The sequence below is a fragment of the Capricornis sumatraensis genome, chromosome 1, assembly GCF_032405125.1.
Source record: "Capricornis sumatraensis isolate serow.1 chromosome 1, serow.2, whole genome shotgun sequence".
NCBI classification, from domain to species: domain Eukaryota; kingdom Metazoa; phylum Chordata; class Mammalia; order Artiodactyla; family Bovidae; genus Capricornis; species Capricornis sumatraensis.
The window spans coordinates 87,349,099-87,368,950 of NC_091069.1; the positions used below are offsets into that span (position 1 = coordinate 87,349,099).

Below are 19,852 nucleotides of genomic sequence, written 5' to 3' on the forward strand. Positions count from 1 at the left end.
AAATGCTGAACATAAAACTTGACACCCCAAATTTCACTCATCTGGGGAATTCGCTCTGTGATGACTTCATTCCTTGATGGTGCCAAATGAATAAAGTGTTATTAACATAGTCTCAAAAATAGCTGGGCACTCGCTCAACTCCGCGGCTCATTTCATCCTGCATGAAGGACGGGCGCTCGTGCTGAAGGCTCAGCCAATCTGCCTCCTGATTAAGCATAGCTGGGCAGGAATTAGAGGGAGATAAGGGAAACGGGCAGGTCAGGATGCACAAGTGTTGAGGATAGTATCTTGGTGCTGGGCACACTCAGTGGAGACTTGAGCATCACTGCCCAGGACCTTCAGCCTGGCAGGTGTGAATGAGGCTGGGCCCGTGGCAAGCACGAGGATAAAGACATCTGGGGAGACAACTCAGTGCTTGCAGGGGGTGGGGAAAGCTGCTTCCCCAAATGGGAGAGGCAGGAACCTACTTGGGGGAGCAGGCTTTCTAAGAGGTCTAAAGGTGAGGTCAAAATTCAAGACGGAGGTTCAGGAAGAGAACCCAGATCAAAGGTAGGTCACAAAAGGTCAAAATAACAGCAACTGGGTCTCAGCAATGAGAATGGAGCCAGGAGCAAAAAGGTTTTGAATCTGAGCCATGACAATCAAGTACTTTCATGTCCACTGACTTCTTTTCCTCATCTTCTCCGTCCTTACAATCTGGGTCTCGAGGGAAGCAATGCCAAAGACATGGGCTTGGGGTTAGAAGGCTCAGTGTGAGTCTGTGTTCATTCATTATCTTACATGTGATGATGAACCTCTCTGGACTTCTATAAAGTAGGAATTTCCCCTATTTCTACCTCACAAGATCATTATAAGACCCCAGTAAGATCGTAAAGAGGGGACTATTCTGTAAACTCAAAGGGTGACAAAAATATTACCTGTTGCTATAATTATTGTTGTAATGACTATCCAGCCGGCTCAGAGTCAGAAATGGTCTCAGATGATGGCTCAGTAGATGAACTACGAGCCCTTTTGCAGGCCTCAAATGTTCAGCTGATAAATGGTCTGACAACTGGCTTGGCATTCTGAACACTGTCTATTGTAACTTAAGCATCATTTCTATCTCCACTGATAACATGAAAAGCATCTGGGTCGTGGGTGGGTCCATGACATCCTTTCATATGGTCTGGTAAGCTTTGGAGCGTGTTAGTGACCGGCCACTGGCGCCTTTCACATTTGCTGAGCTGCAGTCTGAACATCATTGTTTCAACTTTTGACTGTGTCCATGGTGTCTCGAAGAGAAGAGGAGTCTCTTCATAATCAGCTTATCCAGTGTGAGCTGAAACAATGCTCCTGTGTGCCTGGCTGACCCCACACTTCCTCTCTCATGATGGGGGCCTTGCTGGATCTTCGGGGATGAGAGCAAATTCATCAGAGGACAATGTATACTGTTTTGGTACAGCTTTGCCAGTAGTCCTGCCATTCTCAAGTTGAAAGAGGGTATGGAAGTCCCAACTCTAAAAGATGTCTTTAATCAGCAAATTTTAGTTTCAGTAAGTCAGTGATATGAAATATTTCAATATTAAGAGATAATTCAACCAGTACTTTCTTAATAATAGTTGGGGGGGGAGTTATGTTTCAAATAATAATGTTCTCAGTGTCTGTCACAGCAATGTGGAACACCCCTATTGAATTCCTATGGCCTAAAATCTCCCTGGAATCTTTTAAAACTTGGTTCCCAAAAAGCACGAGAGTCATAGTTTTGAAAGATCTAAGTTTGCTGTCCTTTCTTAACATGCAAGGCCTGAGGCTAGCCCCAGCTGACAGTTTATTATCTCTGAATATTTTTTTAGTTTCACTAATAAAATAGACATCCCTGAATTGCTTTAAATGTAAGCTGATTTTCAGGGCAATAGCTTTCCAATGTGGGGCTTCCCTGGCGGCTCAGATGATGGAGAATCTGCCTGCAATGCAGGAGACCCGGGTTCGATCTCTTAGTTGGGACGATCCCCTAGAGAAGGGGATGGCTACCCACTCCAGTATTCTTGCCTGGAGAATTCCATGGACAGAGAAGTCTGGTGGGCTACAGTCCACGGTGTCACAGAGTTGGACATGACTGAGCGACTAACACATATAACTTTCCAATTAAGGTAAAAGAGAATACTGTTTCGTGTCTTCCTACAGATATCCAAACTATGGGTGGCAGGACCATAGTGCAAGGTGTGGGCATAGGCGATGGTGGGCACCAAGCACACAAACCAGCATTAAATCTACTCTGCTGGATCCCAAAGCAGACCCAAGGCAGCCTCAAATTACATCACAGATCACAGTTTAATTGCTATGTTGTGTCAGACTCTTTTGTGACCCTATGGACTATAGCCCTCCAGGCTCCTCTGTCCATGGGATTCCTCAGGCAAGAATACTGGAGTGGGTTTCCATTTCCCTCTCCAGGGAATCTTTCTGACCCAGGGATCAAACCACGTCTCTTGCATTGGCAGGCAGGTTCTTTACCACTAAGCCACCAGGGAAACCCATATCATATATGTATACGTAATTAAAGCGAGAAAACGAAGACCAAGGTAACTTTTAAGTAGAATGAAGGCACTGCAGCCAGGGATGAGGTCCTGAGCACATGTTGTGAGGTCCTGCCTGGCTGGGGAGGTGGCTCACAGACTTATCGCTCAGCAGCCAAGGTGAAAAATCAAACCCAGAGCACTACATGACTCTCAGGGTCCCCCTGTTGGTCTTAGAAGGTTCTTGGGGATTCTTAGTCTTGGTTCATGAGGCTGCAAAGAAAAAGCATTCAGTTTTTTATTTGAATCGAATCTTATTTTTGACTCACAGCAAATGTTAAATTCTGTGGTCTCCAATGTTGGTCTGAACCCCTTAACTGGGCCCTGTTTCAGGCAAGTGTGTTAAATCCAGCTAATCTCTTAGATATGAAAATAAAATTCACTTGATTGGTAAATAGGCATCTTGTAAATATACACGGCAAGTGAAAATTTGGTCAAACTGCTAATAATTCAAATCAAACTGAAAAAGGTATAATGTGCAATGCATTACTATCTTCTCATGTTTCTAATAACTTTCAAAAAAGTACTAATGGTTCCTTATTGCCTATCTCATATCAAACTTGGATCAAACTGATGGTCATGACCCCTCGATCAAGATCTGATGTTGCCAAGCCCCCTGGTAACAGCTGCCCCAGTCTGCACAATGATGGAGAGTGAGCATGTCAGGAGTCTCAAACGGAGAGGGTGACAGGTGGGTGTGATCCAGCTCCCTGTCACCTCAGCAACCACCTGTGACAGGAGATCCATCAGTGGGCAAGGGATGCTCTTTGACAGACAGCTTCATTCCTTTCGTCTGCCTTGCTATTTTATAGCAATACTGCAGCAGATATTTTATCCTCAACAATCAGACAGACACAGCAAATACTTCAATAGGGTCTCTATAAACAGTTCACTGGGTAGCTCACCATCTCTACCCCTCACGTATTAAACGATGGAAATCACTTTGCTCATTTTAAGGTGTTAAGACTATACCATGAGACAGTTTAAAATGCCACAATATATATAGGGAATTAGTCTAATAATTTATTTGAAAATAAGCCTGTATGGAGCACTTGCAATCCCACAAAAAGTTGAATATAATAGATCACCATTTAAATATATGCCTCTAGCCCCCAGAAATCATATAAATACTATGTGGTAAGTGGATTGATTCTTTTTTTCAATAAACACACCAGGAATTGTACTTACAAATAAGTGTTATTGCTAAAAATGCTCACTTTGGGGGGTTATATGCTTGTACTAAAATGCTGCTCATGCTAAAACTCTATTTGAAATTTCTCTTCAGAGTTGCTGCCAGAGGAGATTAACATGTCATAGAAGACACAGTGCTTCTATTTCACTGTCACGTTTTGCTTCCTCTGAACAGTTTTACCCAGCTAGATTACCCAGCCTTTCCATCAGGCTTAGGTATGAATGTCTTTGACTATTTCTAAGGGCCTAATAAAACCTCTGAAGTCAGGGGTTTACAAAGCTAAAGATACTCAAAAGGATGTGTTGCAAGCTGTAACGTCAGTTCCAGCAGAGAAGCACCCAAAATACTCTGAATGACTATACTCCTGCAGTAGTAGCTGTACACTTTCCCCATACATCTATCTTGAAAGGAGAAACACTTCACTTGGATATGTAAACCTTGGTTTGTTTAAAAATGTCACTATGTTTAGAAATAATTTTATTACTTTATGGTTGGACCTTGTACGACTGGAAACAAATAAATGAGCTTCATATCAAAAGTGCTGTCCAGTGCTTTAAATACAGATGTGCTAAGACCAATGTATTCCTTAGGACTGAGGCAAACAGTGGAAGAAGATGAAGATGAGGGTGTTACCCTAAGACAGTCTAATCAGCCATGGCTAGTAAAGCAGGATATCTCTCGGAAAGGTGGACAATGTGATCACCAGTTAAAATATTAAATTCTGTTAGGCTGACAAAAGCAGAAAGGAAAGCAGTTTTGCTACTTCTGGTCAATGGCTGTACCAAGAAGAGAAAAGAATCTTTCTTTTTAATGTCCACAAGCCTTTTCTGAAGGGCATGCCTCTTAATAACCTTCATTAACTTCTGTTTGGCCTAAGAGTTGTCTCTTTTCCAAAAAAAGTTTAACACAGTCTCAGTAGAGATTGTGTTTATTTAAGCTTGTTGGAAAAACATTCCTATCATTTCAAGAATGACTAAATATTTTTCATTCACATAGCTGGCATTCCAGACTATGTTTTCCTGCCTCCGTTGATTAGATGAAAATTAGCAGGCCCAAGTCTGAACTATTAGATTCGATGATTATCTTAGTAGGAAAATTATGAGACTCCTGGCAATAATGCCCTTTTAGGGATGGGAAGTGAACAGCAGAGGAAGCAGAGAGGAACCAGCCCCTTCCAAGACCATTGCTACAGGGAAATACTTAAGAGCAGGGACTGCTGAAGGCTGGACAATCAGAGACAGAGGTTTCTAATCAAGTGTTTCAGAATCAGCTCTGAACTGTAACATTCTAAAGTTACTTGAAATACCTAAAGCTTTTTTAAATTCCCAGAGAAAAACCAAAATACTATGATATTCATTCATGAACAATTTCGGGTGCTTAGGTTCAAGGCCACCGAGGTTGACACAAGGTCATCTGCTATGCATTTGTTACCCCGCATATGACCTTATTTGGACAAGCCAAAAAACACACTGTGCTATATTTTAATCTCCATTTATGGAACTAGTTTCCAGGACACTTAGAGTTAAAGGATGAAAGAACATGCCTAACAGTCTTTCAGATATTATGACTATTTTATTATTCTTGGCCTGCTAATAATAGCCTAGTATATGGCACTGAAGCAATATCACCCATCAACTGAGTTTTGATCCCTGTTATGTACCAGAACATTAATATCATGGGACCTGTGGCATCTCTGACTGCACAGACTCTGGGGTCAGCCAAACTATGTCTGATTCCTTGCCACAGAAGCAGCAGCTCAATCATTTGAGATACTGTTTGGTGAGGAAGTATTATGGGCAGGGTTGGAAACATTTTTTCTTATTTCAAGGAATTCCCACCCAGATATGTGCCTGGTACAGACTTTTCTGGCAGGCCAGTAGAAATTGCATTTGAAGGGTGGCTTGATTCAAACTATATCATCAGGATTTATAGGGAACAATATAGTACGCCCATAAAATTAGGATTGATGATGAGGAAGACAGTCTATTCGACAGTTCAAAAACCTCCAGCTCTTTAGAGGAGTCCAGAATGTGATCTATCCAGTGTGCTGATGCTGAAGTGGCTTACTAAATCCACAACAAGGTCAAGAAACGCCTAATATCCTTGCTTCAAAACTGTCCCAAGTAGGACCAGGATTTCCAAAATAAGGGATTCAAGAGAGCCAGGTAAGCAGGAAGAAAGCCATTGCCTGGTTCCATCCTAAGTCCAAAGAATTAGAAAGAATCTAAGGAGTCTAACAGGCAGGGAATCACTCTTATTCCTCCACTTCAGGAGTTGGTTAAGTCCAGGTTAGCGAAATTACAAGGCCTGCCTGAAACTCAGTTCAGTTTCAGACAATAACTCTGCAAATAACATTCATTTAAAGTTTGCAATGACAGAAAAATCTTTTAAATACCGAGGTAAGTAGAGTAATATGCTGAACACTCACACATCCATTACTCAACCACAGCAATCTATGACTATTTGATTTCCTGAGTGAATCTGGAAACAGATTTTGCTTTTGTTTCAGAGAAACAGAAATAGTAGAAAGGAAAGTACCCACTGTGATTGGAAAGCACCCAACCACAAGCAGGGAATTTATTTACTAGCAAACTCAAAGCCTAAGGCTGAACGCTACCAAGTAAACTGTTACCTATGTTGTTTCTAGTTCTTGAAAAGTGAGACTCTTGGCATTGGCTCTGAAATCCCCAGGGTCATGGAAATCGTCAACTCCTCCCAGTAGGAAGACTCTGCACACACCAGGCCTAAGGCACACTCAGGTCACGATGGCCACCAGGGCAGGGTCCAGCCACAGCCCAAGATGAGACAGCAGATGAGATCTGACATCAAGGCTCACCAAGGATGATGAAATCCTTATCTCTTGCATCAGGTGTCACAGCCAAGCTGGCCTCACAGTCGTCCACATAGCCTGCATTTTTCTGTTGAGTCATCAGGTCATGTCATTACATCATGCAGCCAAATTCCCCTCCCCAACACCTTATCTTACCTTTAATTATAAAACAAACAGTTTTGTTTTTTTCATAGAAAATGGCACTCTGTCCTTAGGGTCGCTCTAATGTTAAGAATCAACCAAGACAGCATTTATACCTTGCATTACTGGGAAATAAAAAAGCAAATTATTCTCAATACCTAAAAAGTGATATTAAAAATCTAGCTGGAAACAAGATAGTGGCCCCTATACATTCTCAAGAGCAGGTCGAAAAGCAGTATGTAAAATGTGACAGTGAGCATTAGCCTTGGAGGGTCTGGAGAAGGCCCACTTGAACTCTGTGATTCTGGACTGCAGGGAATGAACTGAGAGAGGATGAACGGCAGTTTACAAACCAGGCTTGGAAGGCTGTTCCTGGGTGGGAATGGAGAACTAAGTGCTTATCATGAGGGTGAGTGGCCAATCTGAGCTAACTGGTCAACCCACCTGCAGACATGTGGACCCACTGTGTGCCAAACATACTTCATACAGCACTCTGGTTTCTGTCCTCAGAGCACACTGTCAAACAGAAGCATTTAAACATCACTCTTTGGTCAGCTCACCAGAGGTCAGCATCTGGCCTCTAACAGCACTGGTTAAGGAAACCTTACTCCAGTCTTTTCCTCACTCACTCATTCATCATCCATTAATTAACTACTTTTCAGCACCTACTTTACATGCCAGGTGCCATTTTTAGGATTCAAAAGCATATGGTAAAATCCTAGCTCATGGGGGACGTAGCCTCTTTCAGGTTACTGGTCAACCCAGAGGATGCAGAGCATTCTGTCTCAGAGGCTGTATTCCTGTGGGGTCCACAGTCAAGGCTCTAGAGATACTGCTCTGCCACATTCAAGCTGTAGGAACTTGGGCAAGTCATACAACTTTTGAATTTTGGGTTCTGCAATCACAAGTTGGGATAGCAGAACCTGTCAGAGGGAAGTTGTGAGTATCAAATTGGCTGATGCTCTTAAAGCACTGAGGTCTGGCTCACAGTCAGTGTATAAGAGGTACACTAGTAGCTACTCTCGTTAAGGGCTACAATAAGACAATGCAAATGGTGCTAGATGCTGAGGAAGACTCAATTCTGCTGCCCTTCTTTTTCATTTTTTGTTTTTAAGACAATATGGCTGTATCTCCCACATGGACGCTTAAACTGCAAACTTTACATGCTCTTCTGTGTATTTCCACTCTGGCTTTTTACAAGGGCCAAAAAAATAGAAATAATGTGATTTGATGAATAAGAGGAGAAACAGAGAGCCAACAGAACAAAACATAAGAACACAATCAGTTACGGAATGAGATGGCTTATCTGTGTACCTGAACTGGCTGTTGACACTAATTTGCTAAGACTTAATCATGAGAGTACTTAAGTGCCAATTTAAAAAGCACTCAGGTACTTGTGAATTGAGGTAGCTGTCAAGTTAACAGCATAGTCTTTAAGGGCCCCCAAGTTCACATCCCCAGTCCTCCAGGAGTAACCAAGCACATGTTGTCATTTGGAAGGTATGTATCTCTAATAACAACAGCAGTCACAACAAGGTTTTTTCCTCCCTACAGGACCTCACACACCATATTTGTTGATGCAGTAATTTATTTAGGGAGAATTTAAACCTACAATCCTTGTGTGGGATCTGTTTCATCAAATTTCAGACCCTGACTATGTACCTTGGGATTGCAGCTAATAAGGGCAAGGCCAACCTTGTTATGCAATTGCACGCCGAGAAATTTATTGTGTATAAATTGAATAAACACCAGTGTTTCTGTTTTCCTCCAAATAATTCTGGCTGATTATTCATTAAACAACAACACCTTGCTTTCTTCTTATTTTGTCTAATCCTTTGGCTCTTCTGAAATCACTTAAAATTCCATTTAAATATGCTACTGAATAACTGCTGAGAAAAATATTTTCAAATAGTTTCAGGGTCTTTCTTGGATCCTAAAAACTAAGCAGTAAGATTTATTTGCCTTGCATAATTTTGTAAGCTTATTATTATCAATAAATACGTTTACTATTATTCATAAAAATAAGCTTTTACAATCATTATCCTAAGCTGTGCACTGTTTTTTGATCCCCATACCAAAAGAAGAGCATCACCGACACAATGGACACGAATTCGAGCAAACTGAGAGGCCGTGGAGGACAGAACCTGGCGGGCTACAGTCCATGGGGTCGCAAAGAGCCGAACGTGACTTAGCGACTGAAACAACCACGACTAAAAGAATCTTTCGGTGTTCTGAAAACATCTCAGAATCAGAACGTTACTGAAGACTAAACACAATCTCATATGAAACTCAGCACTTAAGTGACTTTAAGACAAAAACAAGAAACAGAAGGCAAAGTAGTTCTCCAAGAACTAGACAATGGAGACTCCTGAAAGGCCGGGTGAAGGGGCACAAGACAGACAGACGGAACGGAGGCCGCAGCACCTAACAGCCTGGAATACAGGTGCCAAGTCTGGGGGGATTCGGCCTGGGTGCGAGGTCTGAGAAGGAGATCGAGGCTGAGTCTCAAAGGCGTCCTTCCCCCAAGGCCCTCAGATTCGGGAGATCACATGGAATACACCTGGAGGAGCTGTCAAACTGCAAATGACTTCCTCCCCAGTCAGCTGACTTCCAGGTCTCCAACACAGGGCCACAAGCTAGAGATGGAGACAGATATAAGGGAACCAGAAATAGGGGTATGAGGAGACTGAGATGACCTCTGGGGGCAAGGAAAATAGACACAAATGCAGCTGAATCTGACGGACTTCAGCTGACCCCAGCTCAGCCACATGTTGGCAACTGACCTTGGAAGAATTTACCTAAGTCTCTCCAAAACCTAATTTCCTCATCTCTAAAATGGGATCACAAGCCCTACAGCACAGTGGTGATGTGAGGCTTAACGGAATCAGGTACACATAAAAAGCACTTATCCCACAGCATCTGAATGTAGACATTTCTTTTTTCCCCTGGTTTAATTTAAAACAGCCTAAACAGTTTCTTTGAAGTTTACTAGGAGATGTCCTTTATTTATCTTTGTGTCCAATGTGGTATCTGGATTACGGAAGGTGGTTAGAACATTTTTTGGAATTAATGGCTGGCTCAAACTGTCACTCTTTTCTCAAACAGTGGAAGATAAGACTACAACCTGACTCAAATGTTGCAGAGACCAAACTAACATCTTCTTCCTACCCAAATATCTACATAAGAATAAATCAGTTTTCTCATATATACTTTTTTTTCTTCTATTCACCACCTGCTTCTCTTCTCTGCTCACCAGGATGGAATTGCTAATGACTGCATAAGATGAATGCAAAATGATATGCATTCTTTACTTTTAGAAATGAAGCCCTGTATTTTTTTTTTACAAGTTTTTTTTTAGTCTTATTTTCAATCTATGATTCAAGACTCCTGAAGTTAAAAGGTTAGTGCTTATTGGATTATATATTTATGCTTTTTAAAATTGAAAAAAATTCTTCATTATCATGCATACATATATACTTAAACACTGCAAATCAACAACAGATTGTCCCTAATTCTTAGGAATAGATAGTCCCATTTTAATCTGCACCAGCAAGGCATCCTTCCTTGTAAAGCTGACCGTACACCATCATACATAGTATTGTGCACTCCATTTTCCAGCACTGAAATGCTTCCTTTAGGAGATAGGAGGAGTATATTGCGAGGGTAGGGGGGTGGTGCGTGATTTCCATAAAACTGGTCATCTGGAAGCTATAAAGTTTTGGAGTGTGGCAGCTGCATTGTAAGTAGAGTAATGGTGAGGGAATTCGTGATGTCAATAGAACCAGAATCCTCCAGTTTAAATTTTTATATGACTTTTAAGATCTTTAATAACTCCAACCCCTCAGAGGTTAATGAAGCTAGTCAGGCAAACTCTTGAAGACTGAGTTGATTAAAACTGAGGTAGAAGCAAAAGCCTTCTCCATAGAGGACTCAGTCTACTTGACTGAATTTCTGAAAAAACTGGTCATTTCCTTAACAGCTCTTTTTAAAAATTCTAGAAGGATCCATCTTCTACAAGGATTAATTTCCGACCCACTTTAGTTCATTTCACCATGCAAACGTGTTTCTTAGTGATGGACACTCTCTATCAGATCTATCAGCAATATTCAATCTCTTGTATTAACAGATATGGACTGGGGATTAAGACTGACTTGAATAAATGTGCAAAGAATCTTCCCAGGATGGTGAAAATGGCCGGGCTTAGAGGTTGACATGGAAAGACGAGTCCAGGATATCTCAGGCACCTCTTCACTACAAAGGAAGAGAGGTCATGAATGTAGGCAACCAAGACATAAGTGAAAGCCTGAGAGGAACTGCACAGCCACAGCCGTCGTGATATTAGAAACAACGGACACTCGGAGGGAGGACTCTGGGCAGTGAAAACTGCCTTTGATGGTTCCAGGTCTTTCTTCTAGCTGCCAGGACTCTTGGGCTTACAGAAGCATTACAAATTGAACAAACTATGCTTTGAGGATGGGTCTTATTTCCAATTTCATTTCCCTGTTTTGACCTTTAGATGTTAATTAGGCGTGCGGTGAACTGAATTCAAACGCATATATTCTTTGAGTGTAAAGTATTCAGCTAAGCATTATCTGCAGTGGTAAAATAAAGACCACACTGCTGTCATTGTAAATCTGCAGCATCTCCTCCAAAGGATTAGTCTGGGCTGTATCATAAAATCATCTGCAACTAACAGCAGGAAGCAGGCATTACACCTGAGGAAATAAAACACAAGCAAGCACACACTGGTGGAAGTTGATCTGACACGAGACATTCACTAGGATGCTCAAGGTTTACCTTCGCATACGGGGCAGCACTCCCCAGGCACTTTGACAGGGTTCATGCAGCTCTGTCCACAGGCCGTCGCCACGCAGTGGGGCTCCCCATTGATGCACTGGCAGAACGTGCAGTCATCTTCCCGCCACCGGTCCCCGTGGGCGTGGATCTGGCCATTGGCATAGCAGCCAGCAGGATTGTTCAAAGGATACACAGGATCTAAATTAAAACGTGAGTTCAAGTAAGACCGAGGGCATTCTACATGTTATTTCTGCCTGCACCTAGAGATTTTTTTTTTCCCCCAGGTTCTCCTCATCAGCAGTTCTTTTCTAGCTGCGCTCAGCAGAAGCTCAGGACTGCAGGAGGTGTCTCTAGGGGGACAGGCAAAGGCAGCCATCACGTAGAATTTATGTTCACCCATCCTAACACGGCTCACAGGGCAGGGGACCTGAGGCATGCAAGCCAGTGTGCAGGTGTTACTGTTTCATAAAGGTGCAAAACTTCATGGATAGAGCTGTGGGGTGGTAATCAGAGAAAACAAAAAATGCAGATCCATTTTAGGTTCTGCGGATGCCTTCTGAGTTGTCAATTTACAAGTTTATTATACCTCAGTTTCAGCCCCCTGTAAAGTAGAAAGAATAACGCCCCATCTAACTTACAGTGAGCCTGCTATTTCTAGGGCTAACTGGAGTCTATCTCATGGAGCCTGGAGGTCCTTGAGATAACAGTCAGGCATAGGCAGGCCCCTGAGGACAGGGCAGACAGACCTTGTCTAAACCATACAGGACATTCCTTTGCCCTGGAGGGAATGCCATGGACCTACACAGCTTTTTCTCCACCTGAGCTGAGCGGTCAAGCAGCAACTGAGGCTGTGGGACATAGTTAACCAAGGCTACTGTGGAAGAGTTTTCTGAGGTTGTTGATAAGCACATAAATACAAAACCCCCAAATATCCTTACATATCAAAGTAATTAGATAAGTCACTCAACGTTTTTTTTTCAGACACATAAAATCTGGCCTCAAGAGAAGCAAATGCTTCTGTGCTGGGAAGAAAGTCTAGGCAGTTGTGAGTTTGGTCCTCTTTCTTTTGAAGAGGAAGAAAGTTTAGCTACAAGAAGAGTCAGAAGCCCAGAACTGAAGGCCGTGCAGTCACAGCTTCAGAAAGGCAGTCTGTCCACCACTGAAGCAGCCAAGAAACCTGAGTTAGATAAGACTTCATAAAATTTATTTATAAAAAAAAATATTACACTGCATACTTCATTTCTACTTTGAGACTGGATCTAAATTCCAGGAAGTGAGACATAACTGGACCCATGGCCAGACAACTCGTTATAATTATTACACAGAGGTTCACATCTCTGCTTTTATACCGCCAAGTGTCACCAATTTCAGGGACTATTATACCCTGGAGGTAGTGAGGGGACAAATCAATTGGGAAGGTTAAAAGATGGGGAAACAGTGGAAACAGTGTCAGACTTTATTTTTTGGGGCTCCAAAATCACTGCAAATGGTGACTGCAGCCATGAAATTAAAAGACGCTTACTCCTTGGAAGAAAAGTTATGACCAACCTAGATAGTATATTCAAAAGCAGAGTCATTACTTTGCCGACTAAGGTCCATCTAGTCAAGGCTATGGTTTTTCCTGTGGTCATGTATGGATGTGAGAGTTGGACTGTGAAGAACGCTGAACGCCGAAGAATTGATGCTTTTGAACTGTGGTGTTGGAGAAGACTCTTTGAGAGTCCCTTGGACTGCAAGGAGATCCAACCAGTCCATTCTGAAGGAGATCAACCCTGGGATTTCTTTGGAAGGAATGATGCTAAAGATGAAACTCCAGTACTTTGGCTGCCTCATGCGAAGAGTTGACTCACTGGAAAAGACTCTGATGCTGGGAGGGATTGGGGGCAGGAGGAGAAAGGGGACGACAGAGGATGAGATGGCTGGATGGCATCATGGACTCGATGGACGGGAATCTGAGTGAACTCCGGGAGTTGGTGATGGACAGGGAGGCCTGGCGTGCTGCGATTCATGGGGTCGCGAAGAGTCGGACACGACTGAGCGACTGAACTGAACTGAACTGAAAAGCTTGATGTGACTTTCTTAAATCCCCTATGACACCTAAAAAGTGAACCACCTTTCTCCTATGTTAGCAAAAATAACTTTTACCAGGTGAGTGGGCCTCCCTGTTAGGAATGTAGAATTGTTCGCTGTTAGGAATGTACAATAGTTTGTATAATCTAAGCAATTTCAGATCTTCAGATTCTGTGGTAAATAAAGCTCAGATACTGAAAAGAAACGGGATTCTGAAAACAGAGCAAGTTGTAGGACACGGCATGAAATTCTGTCCTCTCATTCCATGTGCGGAGGTTAAGGGTGGCATGAGCGTCAGACATGAGGTGGACATGCCTGACTCTGGACTAGAAGTCCGTGGCCCAGGCAGAGAAGAAATGCTCACACGTCCCTCCTTTCTGGGGAAACTGTAGTGTGGTTAGACCAGAGACACAGTTGGGCACTGTTCCTGGCTTTACCAGAAACTCAAGAGAGAAGTGACTACTTTTCTGACTCTGCTTATCCTTAAAATGTGTGGGATGTAGCATGTGATACTCAGTTATCATTCTGAAATGTCTGTTATTTCTGGAGGGCAGAGACAGGAGGGTCGAGCCTATTGGGGGAACATGGACCTATTATTTCTTGGAGGGAAAAGGGGAATAAAAAAAATAAAAAAGCAGACCCTGGGGATCCTTCTGCCCAGGGCTACCTTGGACACTTGTCTGGGCCTTGACTGGGTGCCACAGCACGGCCCCACTCTCACCAGCACACATTTGCAAAGGCCAAGGAGCCCTGCTCTCACCTGGAGGGGCACGGGTACCAGAAAGGAGGCAGGGTCGGGTCCTCTCTGAGCGGACTGGTTGGGCCTGTCAGTCACTAGGGCTGTCCCATCCTCCTGTCCCCACCCACTGAGGGGAGCAGAGTGGGCGGAATTCTACTGTCAGGATGAAGAGAAAGTCCCAGGACTTGCCAAGAAACTGCTGGAACTGCAGAGGAGGAACAGAGAGTGCCTCCGGGAGACCTTGTGTTGACCTGTGGAAACACGACCGCTGTCTACACCCAGGGGATAATTTCCCGCAGGGAAGTGTTTCCACATCGTCTACCTGGCATTACCTAAAAGGTAAAAGGTAAAACATGTGACAAAAGTGGGGAATTCTTTTCTATTTTTGAACTGTGAGACTGAACTACGTCAGTTTTGACGTTAACACTTTAAACCATGTCTATGCTTTGTTGTTCAGTCGCTCAGTCATGTCTGACTCTGTGACACCATGGACTGTAGCCCACCAGGCTCCTCTGTCCATGGCATTCTCCAGGCAAGAATACTGGAGTGGGTTGCCATGCCCTCCTCCAGGGGATCTTCCCAACCCAGGGACTGAACCCATGTCTCCTGGGTCTCCTGTACTGGTAGGCAGAGTCTTTGCCACTGAGCCAGCTGGGAAGCCTGTTCTTACTGGTCCCTAACTGGCAGCTCTCCTTACCTTCACACACAGGGCAGCACTCCCCCTCGGGCATGTAGTATCTCTCACAGCTCAGCTCACCACACTGGGCAGTGAAGCAGATGGAAACACCCCCTTGGCATCGGCAGAATCGACAGTTGTCCATTCGAAACATGTCTCCATCACTGTACTCCATGTTGTTGAACACGCAGGCTGGCTTTGTTTCTAGAGGAGTTAAACAAAGCATATTCAAAGTCATTTCTGAGTGGTGTCCTTCCATGTTTTTCAAACAGCCTCTAGAAAATACTGCACAAGGTTAAAATTTAATGGAACTTTATTAAACTCAATATAATTTTTTACAACAGAAGCAATAAAGCTATGTAAAGTACAATAAAATAAAATACAACATTATCCTCATTATAACAAGGAATCAAAATTCCCCTTACTAAAATCTATGCTGGCTTCTCCTTACCCCAAATAAAAGTAATTATTTGACCATGAAACTGACATTTCTGATATGTGCTTTAAGAAGATTTAGTTTTGTTAAACAAAATGTGTGTTTTGCTAAATCACTGTCTATCTCAAGTAAACGATCTTGAATCCACATTATGTTTTGTTCTGCCTCAAAAAATTTATTTAGGCCTCTTAGGTTATGTTTCTGTTTCTCCAGTGTTTTCTCTGAAATTCTTTTTTCTATTTAGTTAATAATCTATAATTATAATAGTGCTTGGCCTTTAAAAAATACTTCCTACATACATTACTTCACTTCATCCCCAAAACAACGGTCTGATGTAGAAATACTTATCCTGAGGATTGAAGCGAGGAAATCCTAGGTAATCTGTGCAAAGTTATACATTTAGCAAATGATAGGAGAAGGAAATGGCAACCCACTCCAGTATTCTTGCGTGGAGAATCCCAAGGACAGAGGAGCCTAGTGGGCTGCTGTCTATGGGGTCGCACAGAGTCGGACATGACTGAAGCGACTTAGCAGCAGCAGCAGCAGCAGCAGAAGCCAAAACCGTAGCTCTTCAACTAAAACCTTGTACTCCTCCCACTGTGTTTCAAGACTATGTTTTCTGATAAGGACTCAAAACCCTGCATTTAGAATGATAATGATATCAGTGATTTAAAATTTTTCTCTGCATGAAAATACTCTCCCCTAAATCCACTCCTTAACTCTAATTTTGGTTGACTTAAAAGAACTCCCTCCAGACAAAGACATCAGAAGAAAAGGAAAACTACAGATCTATAGCTTTTATAAATATAAACATAAAAATACTCAAAAAAGTACTACCAGACTGAATCCAGCAGCATATAAAAAATATCATATACCAAGTGAGATTTATCCCAAGAATGCAAGGTTGGTTTAACATCCAAAAATCAATTAATGTAATTAATTGACTATAATGTAATGCAATGTCTATAGAATAAAGGGCAAGACCATAGGATCATCTCAACAGACACAGAGAAAACATCTGACAGAATTCAACACCCTTTCATGATAAAAAACATTCAACAACTTAGCAGTAGAGGTGTTAAACAGCAACTTGATAAACAGCATCTATGATATTAGCACATCATACTTAACAGTGAAAGCTGAATGCTTTTCCCCTTAGCTCAGGATTAAGACAATGATGTCCACTCTAACTACTTTGATTCAACTTTGTACTAGAGGCTCCAGTCAGGGTAATTAGGCAACAAATTGACATAAAAAGCACCCATATTAGAAAGCAGGAAAACTCTTAATTGCCAACAACATGATTTTGAATTTAAAAAGAAGAAATCTACTAAAAAACTATTAGAACAAAAAGTTTAGCAAGATTTCAGGGTAAAACTGCAACTCCAATAAATTGTATATCTACACACTAGCAATAAATGACCTGAAAATAAAGTTTAAAAATTCCATTCACAGTAGCATCAAAAAGAATAAAATATTTAATAATAAGTCTAAACATAAAGTACAAAACTTATACTCTGAACACTAAAAAACATTGTTCAAAGAAGATATAGAAGCCCTAAGGAGATGAAAATATATTCCATGTTCATGGACTGAAAGATAATACTGGCAGGATGAAAACATTCCCCAATTGGTTTACATATTCATTCAATCTCTATCAAAATTCTAGTTTTTTCTTTTGTAAAAACTGACAAGTGAATCCTAAAATCAGTAAGAAATTCAAGGAACCCAGAATTGCCAAGACAAACTTGAAAAGGAGAACAAAGCTAGAGGACTCGCACTTTCTGATTTTAAGACACACTACAATGCCACAGTATCAAGACAATGTAGGGCTTGACATCAGGATAAATACACAGTTCAATGGAACTGATTAAGAGTTTAGAAATAGACTCTCATATTTAGTGACCTTTAACAAGAGTGCAATCTGACATCTGACATATGCAAGAACTTGTATCCAGAGAGAACAATGAAAATAACCCAACTGAAAAAGGAGCAAATATTTGAACAGAAATTTATCCAAATAAGATACAGAAATGACCAATAAGCACTGAAAAGATGCTTAACATCATTACTTATTAAGGGAATACAAATCAAAGCCACAATTCATATCCTAGGATGGCTAAGATGAAAAAGATATAGATAATAACAAATGCTGATGAGGATGTGGAGAAGTGGAAACTCTCATACATCTTGGCGATTGCAGTTGTCTTAAAAAAACTGTTTGGCAGTTCCTCAAAATATGAAACAGAATTACCCGAGGATCCAGCACTTCTACTCTTGGATGCACATCCAGGAGAAATGGAAACATCTACCCACATAAAACCTTGTACACAAATGTTTACAGCAATGTTATTCACAGCAGCCAAAAAACAGAAAAAGTCTAAACATCAACCAACTGACGTACGAGACACAAAATGGGGCATACCCACTAATGGAATATTGCTTGGCCATAAAAAGGAATGAAGTTCTGATATATACTACAATATAAATGATCCTGGGGAACATTACGCTAAGCAAAAGAACCAGTCAAAATATACCAGATATTGTATAGGATTGTACTTATGTGAAAGGCCCATGACAGGCACATCTACAGAGACAGAAAGTAGATTAGTGGTTTCCGAGCGCCGAAAAATTGATGCTTTTGAACTGTGGTGTTGGAGAAGACTCTTGAGAGCCCCTTGGACTGCAAGAAGATCCAACCAGTCCATCCTAAAGGATATCAGTCCTGGGTGTTCTTTGGAAGGAATGATGCTAAAGCTGAAACTCCAGTACTTTGGCCACCTCATGCGAAGAGTTGACTCACTGGAAAAGACTCTGATGCTAGGAGGGATTGGGGGCAGGAGGAGAAGGGGACGACAGAGGATGAGATGGCTGGATGGTATCACTGACTCGATGGACGTGAATCTCGGAGTTGGTGATGGATAGGGAGGCCTGGCGTGCTGCGATTCATGGGGTGGCAAAGAGTCGGACACGACTGAGCAACTGAACTGAGTGCTGGAAAGTCTGGGGGACATAGGGGGTGACTTAAAGAGCTTGGGAATTCTGGGGGGATTGATGACAATGTTCTAAAATTGTGATGACAAATCACGCAACTCTGTGAATACATTAAAAATCATGGAATTGTGCAGCTTCACTCAGTGAACTGCATGGTATGTGTCTCTGTAAAGCTGGGAAAATAAAAGTAATTCCAAGGTTAAAAAAAAAAGTTCTCTTGAGCTAATGCAACCTATTTAACAAGGTAGGAAAAACTGGATTATGACATACATAAGCCATGGGCTTCTCTGTCCTAACATCATTTTTCCATACGTTACCTTGCATGTTCGAAATACGTGAGATTTCCACTGCATTTTGAGTATACTTACATTTGTTTTGTACTTAGACAAACTAGTGTTTTCTAATTTGACTTTATAACAATGCTGTTGAGAATAGAGAACAAGTATTAACATCTACTTCTTCAATGAGGAAAATGAAATTTAACGCGATGAGGAAGCTTGCCTAAAGTCACATCATTAGTGTGAGATGATCTGTGTGCAGGTATTTTCACAAAGGCAGTAAATGTGCGTGTCTGAACCTCTTCCCTAGTACTGGCTGGATATACTGTTTCCCTCCCCCCCCCCCCCCAGAAAACTCATGTCAGAAAGAATCATCTTATTACAGCTCAGAAGTCTATATGCTTTTACCTAACACACTAAACTGAGCTCGGATTGGAAGGAACTGGGCAGTTAAACCCCAAGTTCTAAAGTGCAGGAAATGAAGCACTTTTCGCCAATCAAATCTGCATGCTGTGGAAGGAGGCAAAATGCTGCCTTCTATCAAAATGCTGAGCTTCCATTCAAATTGAAGAAGAACATTTTTTAAGAAACCAATCAGTATTAATTACCTATCTGCCTTCATCAACCACAATGACCATCTGGGTGAAGCCACAAATCTTGGTGCGAGATTTGAAGAAGTGAGGAGGAAAGGCTGTGGTTATGAACAAAGTGGCTCCAGATGAACTCGCTTTTATGGCGGGTTGTGCAGAAGCTTGAGTAGGAGGAGACGAGACTGACAAGGCTGCTAGAGCAGCTACGGTTCACTAGCATAGGCAGAGAGCATGGGAGTGGAACTGAGAGAGATGGTGAGTCCCGGAAAACACAGCCTTGAAAACACAATTGATTCTTTAGGATTAAAAAAAAAAAGAAAACAAAAAAACTCCCCATGATATAATGAAATCCCTGTTTGATGCTGAGACAAATTTAGAGAAGCTCTTCAGAAAAGTGCACGATAAAAATGGCTGGCAGTATTCTTTGAGGAGCAATGACCAATTACTTCTTCACCTGCTGGGGACAGAGATGAATTTCAGAACCACAGGCAGGGTACCACTACCTCTGTAAGAGGACATTTTCCGTGGATGGAGAAAAGAATATTACAAATAGAATA

At 41.9% G+C, this 19,852-nt stretch overlaps 1 protein-coding gene across 1 annotated transcript in view; it reads right to left on the minus strand.

Moving 5' to 3' along the window:
• CRIM1 (cysteine rich transmembrane BMP regulator 1) overlaps positions 1–19,852 on the minus strand; it is a 208,434-nt gene that overhangs the window by 65,858 nt on the left and 122,724 nt on the right. The window contains exons 6-7 of the mRNA XM_068966792.1: positions 15,019–15,201; positions 11,513–11,710 (exon numbers count right to left, since the gene is read on the minus strand). Coding sequence (XP_068822893.1) covers positions 11,513–11,710; positions 15,019–15,201 — 381 coding nt within the window. The remainder of the gene's footprint in view (positions 1–11,512; positions 11,711–15,018; positions 15,202–19,852) is intronic.